We start from the raw sequence: 7,417 nt of genomic DNA on the forward strand, positions 1-7,417 counted from the left end.
TACGAAAATAAAACACACGTTCCTTATAAAACTGAAGATTTCAAAGGCATTTATGGAAGATTAGCAAAGACTCGCATGTTTAACTATTGATGTAAAATATCTTTATTGTGATATTTTAATAAATATTAAATTTTCTTAGTCTCTAAATTCTTAATTATCCTATAATGACTCGACAAAATAGTGCTGTATATTTAAAAAACCGTCAGCCAATAATCGTTCACGTGTCGGATGACGTCATTTGAAAATGATTAAGTAAAATTGTTTATTTCAAAATGGCGTCGCCCACGACATCCCAAGTTCACGTGTACGTCTATGACTTGACTAAAGGGGTTGCTAAATCGATTTCTCCGTTCTTGTTAGGTAATTATTTGATTATTTTAATTACTTAAACTCATCTTAAATTAACAAAAATGTATACTTTTAATTTCTTGACAATTTATAAGAGCGTTTCGCCGATTATCTTTGACATTTCATCATCGTAAATTTATTGATTAAAACAATTAATTTTGATAAATTTTTATGAGATTAAGTTGATAGATAATTAAAATTTATAAAAATTAAAGGACTATTTTGCTTAAAAATTAATATATTGAAAGGCGAAAAGTTTAAAGAGCTTCATAAATGTCAGTTTGATTTGTAAATAAACGTGGATGTTGACGTAAACTACAGGATATTTGTTTTCAAAATTTATTTTTTTCTTACTATATTTTATGGGAAATTAGAATAGAAAAAAACGAATTTCTAAAATATCCAGGTGTACGTGAAAGTTAAAAAAATCCATATAAATTATCTGAAAATTGATTTTCTTTTTTTTGGGATGACAACTTTCATACTATAATAAATTTTTCAGCTATTTATGTACATCAATATTCTTGTGTCACTTTAACTAATAAAAGAATATTAAAAGTAATTTTTTTTTTAATATGGAAACATTCCAAAAAATTGTCATTCTAATATTCATTAGTGATTATATTATTTTATCAAAAGATAATTTTAATTACATTCTAAACTAGAAAAAAAAATTGGTTATCAGTTTATTTAATATTAATTTATTACAAATTTTTAATGGTTTTTATTTTAAGTTAAAAATTATTTTTTCAATGTTTAACAATTTGTTTCTTCTGATTCTATGNCAACACTCGGAGAAGGGTAATGTTACAAATTACGAGGCATGCGGGGGAGTCCGTCAAGTCGGGAAAAGAGGGGAGGGGAAGGGAGCGGGAAGTACGGACATACAAGTCACAACTATCGACGTAACAGACTGAAGAGGGACGAAAGCCCGAAACGCGTTTCTGTAAGAAGTAAATGTAGGTGATGGAATTATTTGCCAAGTGTCTATAAATGCACCAAGTCGTGACATAGAATCAGAAGAAACAAGAAAAAGAAGACACGGTTTCGACAAATAACTAAAAGTTTAACAATTTATTAAGAGAATTTCCCTCTCTTATTACTGGATATTTTGAACAGGAAAAGATTCGTGCAAACATTTTGAAACAATAATAAAAGTAACTAAAAATTTAATTATAATGTGTATAAAATAAATTTTTTATTGTAATAAACAAAATCTTTGGTTTTCAAGTTCTGTATTTGCAAAATTATTATATCAATACTACTAAACTTTAATATTGATCTACAGCATACTTCTGTTTGTCAAATATCAATTTTTAAATGTTCACTAATACAAATTGCTTATTTAAGATAAAATTGTACTTTTTTTGGTCGGCCAATTGTCTGGCTTGCATTGGCCAACTATAAATAACTAAAATGAACAGCATTAGGATTAGTCTTGATCTGTTCTGCCATAGAAGTGCAGATCAGGACTAACCCTAAGCAGTTTGTGTTTCTTGAATTAAAATAAGATGTCAAGTTTTGTTGAATTTTAAGATAAATGTTCAATAATGTTAAAAATTAAGTAACAAATAATAAAATCAATAACTAACTCAATTAACAAATAATAAAAATAATAAATTGTTAACAGTAAAACTTTTTGTGAATGGTTGTGTTCTGTCTTCAAACCAATTGCATGTTGGAGTTGGAACAGTGTTATAGAACATATCAAAGGTTTTGAAATTTGACAAATCAAATTTAACAATAAAATATTCAAATCGATGCATTAACTTTTTTCAACAAACAGATTTGATGACGAAAATTCAAATCCTGGCATCACATGCATTTATTCTCCTTCATGGCGCAGGTGTACTTTTACAATTTACACAATAAACATAAACCTAAAATATCCTAAAATAATAAAATTCAAAAACCAAACATATCAAATTAATTGACAGTCCATAAACATGTACTACCCAACGACTACAATATCAAACAAATAGAACAGCCTAATCAAAATTCTTAACGTCTATTTATCATGCTGGTATGATTTAACTAGCCATGTGGAAGAGGATTTCAAATCAATCTCCTCTTTCTTGTTCAAAACATAACTGTTCCAATAAACATTCTACCAAGTAAAAAGTGTTCCTGTAAAACTACTCACTTGTAACACAAATAATTTTTGTGTAACAAGTGAGTAGTTTTACTGCTGATCTATTATATGAAGTCATGTAACAAGGACTTGTGTGTAATAAATTCTTTTCTTGAACTTGAATAATAATAATTGAGATATTAATATAATAAATAAAGCACTTCTTTTGTAAATTCACTGTTGTAATTCACAATATTGTTGATAAATCNGTCCAATATTACAAAAATTTAAATCAAAATGTTAAATACATTTGTGAAAGAAACTGCTCTACATTAATAATTTTAAAGCACTGATTACAATTATTATTTTGTTGTAACTGCACATTTTTTAAATTTTTTCTTACAAAATTGAATTTATTTCTATCATTGACATGGGATTTTTTAGCATATTGCATTAAAGATTAAAAATAATGTTAAAATTACAATTGAAAAATTTACATTTTTTAAAACTTTTTCTTACAAAATTGAATTTATTTCTATCATTGACATGGGATTTTTTAGCATATTGCATTAAAGATTAAAAATAATGTTAAAATTAAATAATGTAATTTATGAGCAAAATAAACAAACTTGAAAGCAGATGAACAAATGATGGAGATAGCTAAGGTCTGCCACTGTGAGGATTCCAGGTTAAAGTCTACATCAATCTACAAAACTTTTCATGGATGATATCTGGCCCAGGTATGCTGATGTCATCATTTACCTGTTATGAATCTTGATAAATTCACAATGATCATGATTAAAGATCCTGTGTTCACAATGCAATAAAAATAAATCTTTCTTTATTACTTCCTACAAATAATTGATCATAATTATCCTGAACTGATTAAAATTCATTTTTTTCATTTTATGTATAAACTGCTACATTGATTTTAAATACATATAATTTTATTTTTTTTATAGTACAATACATATTTAGTTATACACTTGTCTATTTTGTAATGAATTTAATTTAAGATTAACAAATAAGATTTTTTATAAACAACTGTAGGAAAATTACATTTTATTTATTTTTTATTTCAAATTCCTATATTTTATTTCACTTTGATAGATAAAACAATAAGTAATTATATAGGTTTCATTTCAGCTAGAAATTTGTAAGTACATACATATTTCCTCAATTAAACCCAGACGGTTATTTTTGAAATGTACCTTTGAGATTTATTACCTTACAACATGAAATGCATAGGTAAAAATTGAAAGAAATACATTAAATACTTGTAGATTTTTGGAATGATCAAAATGTTCATTTGACTGTATTAACTTCAATGTTTGAAATAATTACTGTTTTCATAGTTAATCCCAGGGCTGGATCATCGCATAGACAAATGAGACAAATGTCTAGGGCCTGGTCAAACTGTCTATTTTGAAAAGATTTGTAAATGAGATATTTTACTTTTCTGTTGGACAACTGTATATAATAAACAAATAAACAAAAATATATTGCATTAATAAAAATTTAAGATTTGTTTTAGTTTTTCACATTATTTACTTTTGTTTTATTTATTGTTTTATATTTTTTGTGTGCTCTATTTCTTGTGGGAAAGGTAGGGGGTCCGGTAAGAAGAAAATGTCTAGAGCCCCAAAGTGGGTTAACCCAATTCAGTTGTTACATTGTCATTCATAAACATTTCAATGTTATTTTTGGAATTGGGATCTTAGATTATTATCTTCTGATTCAAACTCACTAACTCCAATTTAAATTTTCCTAATTACCCTTCAGCTGATAAGCTCTTGACTTAAACTTTCCCATGCTCAATATTCAACAATATTTATGATTTTATTTCCAAAAATGTTTCATTGAACCTAGGAATAGAAAGTTCTGTCCAACTCTAGACAATTTAAGAGGCAAAATTTTAATTAAATTTCTCACTTGTCACACTTAAACTACATTATACTATACTTTGTATGCTCCAACATGTTTCCAATGCTTTTCAATCCAAGGTTTATTTTAATAGCATCTTTATTCTTCAGGGTTTAATCAAGGAAATATGATGTATACACACATATTGTTACACCTATTTCCCAGAAGGGATGGTCACCAGGAAAGAAGTCAAACACACAAACAACAATGTAAATTTAATGATTTTATATAATTTTTTTAAACATTAAGTAATCAGTATAATAAATAAATAATTTAATGTCACAAAATTTAAATTTTCTCTAGGGGACTTGAATTTCATGACTTTAAAAAGGGAAGAATTTAGAAAAATGATTGAATTCAAAAGTACAAAAGTTATCCATTCTTTATATTATGATGATGTGCTGTACCTCTTTCCTGTACAGAGGATGGTCATTTTATGGCCAGATGTCTTTTCTAATCCTAACCCTATTCTTTTATCCAAGCCAAGCTTGGCCAGAGCTAATGAATGCACTCTGGGTGGGATTAACAGCAGCATCTCATCTTCCTTGCTGTCTCTAGCCAAAATATTATTGGTCTTTTTACAGATATTTTTGCAGACCAAACTTTGTAATGTTCACTTTACTTAATGACACCAAGACACATTCATAAACATTTTTTAGTTTATCCTATGTCTAGTTTTGTTTTTGTGCCATCTCATGCTTCACCTCAATGTCATATGCTTTATTTAATAAACATGTTACACTAGAGCCAGACTCTATATTGTTCCACAGTGATCTGACCAAGAACTAGCTATTGTTTTTATTGTCAAGAACAAATGCTATTAATGTTTAAAAAATATAACTAGATCATAGTTATATTTTTTAAACGTTAATAGTATTTGTTCTTGCTTCCCAAATATATTCTTGGAATTGAAATGTACAAAACTATCACCATTTAAGATTAAATATAAAACTGCATATTTCTAGTAAACAAAAAAGAAAAAGATTATTTATTAACATGTATCCAGCCTTATTCAGATCGTCATCAGCTTGCATGCAAAAAATCAAAATTTGGAACAAAAAAAATTCAATAAAAATGTGGTTATGAAACAGCTTTAAAAATATGAATATTTTTTATTCATCAAAAATATTCTAAACACAATCTTATAAAATATAGAAGTTTTGGATGTAAATATTAAAAATGTTTATTTGTAATTCATTTTCGGTTTACGAAGATACACTAAAATTACTTTGAGAACAGTAAAGTAACGATGATTATAAACAATTTATACATTAATCTGTTTGTGAATATGAAATATTCAAAAACTGATTAATGTTAAGGAATAACCCTTGACATTTTATTAACAAACAAATTTATTGTATTTAAGATTTAACTTGTTACAAGGGGGTAGGAAGATTTGTCTCCTTAATAAATAAATTAGTTTTCAATTGTTACAAATATCAAATTTCAATTATAATTGTATTACAATCACTTGAACCCAAATATTTTAATAAAAATTACATAGATATTACCGATAAACAACAGTGTTACTTTAAATAAATTTTACTTTTTGATACAATTTAATTCTTTAGTAACACATTTAAAAAAAATTATTCAAACAGTACAGTTGAAATTTTGACAAACTATTAAATAATTTACTCTATAATTTAAGGATAATCCTTGACATTTTCTTTTTCATACAAAGTCTTACTCCTCTATAAGGAAAAGACAAATGCTATTAAAGAACAATAAAAGCAGTAGTTAAAGAAAATTTTAAAAATTTTATGGTAGATTAAAAATGAGCAGTACATGTAATAGAATAACAGCAAAATTACAAAAATTGATCTTTGAGAAAGAAAAATTAGCAGTTTCAACAGTGTTTAATAAATAAATAAACAATATTTAAAAAAACATAAAAATGTAAGTAGAAGAATGTTGTGAAAATTTTCACTCATCTTATATATTTATATATTGATAATAAGTACTAAAATTTGTAATTAAAAATGCTCTCTTTAATGATTTTTGCTTTTAATTTTTTTGAGTGTATTTCTTAAAATTAATCAAAGAGAGATTAGAAATAACAATCAAAAACAATCATCACAAACATGGAGTTAAGCTGTCAATCAATACAGTGTGGTGTGTCATGGTCGTGTGATGATAGTTTTATTATTTCATAAAATGATATATATATATATACACTAAATTATAGCAATAATTTTCTGTTTTGAATGTTATAGAGAACATGAGAAACATGCTGATTTTCATTTGAATATCTTTATTGGTTCCATTATCAGTTACAATATTAATTTTTACCTTATTTATAAACCATACAAGATGCTAAGAGTGAAAAATTACCAGCTATTAGTTAAGAAAATTGAAAATGTTTATCTGAGTTGAACTTGAGACAAATAAATAAAAATATTATATTAACTCTCTATTAAAACTAATTAAAATTATTATTCAGCACTTGTTGTTCTGTTTTTTAGTTTTCTCTGCAGAGAATTTTCTTAGAAAGTAAGAGAGATAAAGTCACATTTGTGATTCTTTGTCTAAATTAATATTGTTAAAACTTGAAAAAAAAAAATTATCTAAAACATTATATTTGAATACTATTTGTTGAATTGAGACAGAAGAATATGCTTTAAATCAGAAACAAAAGATGAAAAATAAGTAAATATAAATTTGAGAAAATTTGATATATTGTACCAACATTTTGGAATATAGCCAAAAATTAAAAATGACAAAAGTAATTGATCTTATATCTCATAATTATACTTTTTCAAGCCTTTAGAAATAAAATTATAAAAACATAAAAATAAAACATAAGCAAGTCTAGATATATATAGAAAAATAAAACATTAGCAAGTATTTTAAACAAAAGCTATATTATGGATCTAACATGACATCACCTACTCTCTTGTTAAGGAACTGATTCTTCAAGGTTGCAATAAAAAGTTATGTTATTTTAAATAATAGATAGAATGTAAAGAACAAATTAGATATGTTCTCCCTAATTAACAAAAGTCTTATGTAATGAAGAGCATTCATTATTGTTAATAAGTTAATTAATCACAATTAGAAAAAAAAAATATATAT

General features: G+C 25.6%; 1 protein-coding gene across 1 annotated transcript in view; it reads left to right on the forward strand.

Moving 5' to 3' along the window:
- Positions 1 to 258: 258 nt before the first annotated feature.
- Positions 259 to 7,417, forward strand: part of LOC111635838 — an 18,212-nt gene continuing 11,053 nt past the window's right edge. The window contains exon 1 of the mRNA XM_023380939.1: positions 259 to 360. Coding sequence (XP_023236707.1) covers positions 273 to 360 — 88 coding nt within the window. The 5' untranslated portion in view covers positions 259 to 272. The remainder of the gene's footprint in view (positions 361 to 7,417) is intronic.

This window comes from Centruroides sculpturatus, unplaced genomic scaffold (assembly GCF_000671375.1).
Source record: "Centruroides sculpturatus isolate CEXI.00-Female unplaced genomic scaffold, Cexi_2.0 scaffold931, whole genome shotgun sequence".
Lineage (NCBI taxonomy): Eukaryota > Metazoa > Arthropoda > Arachnida > Scorpiones > Buthidae > Centruroides > Centruroides sculpturatus.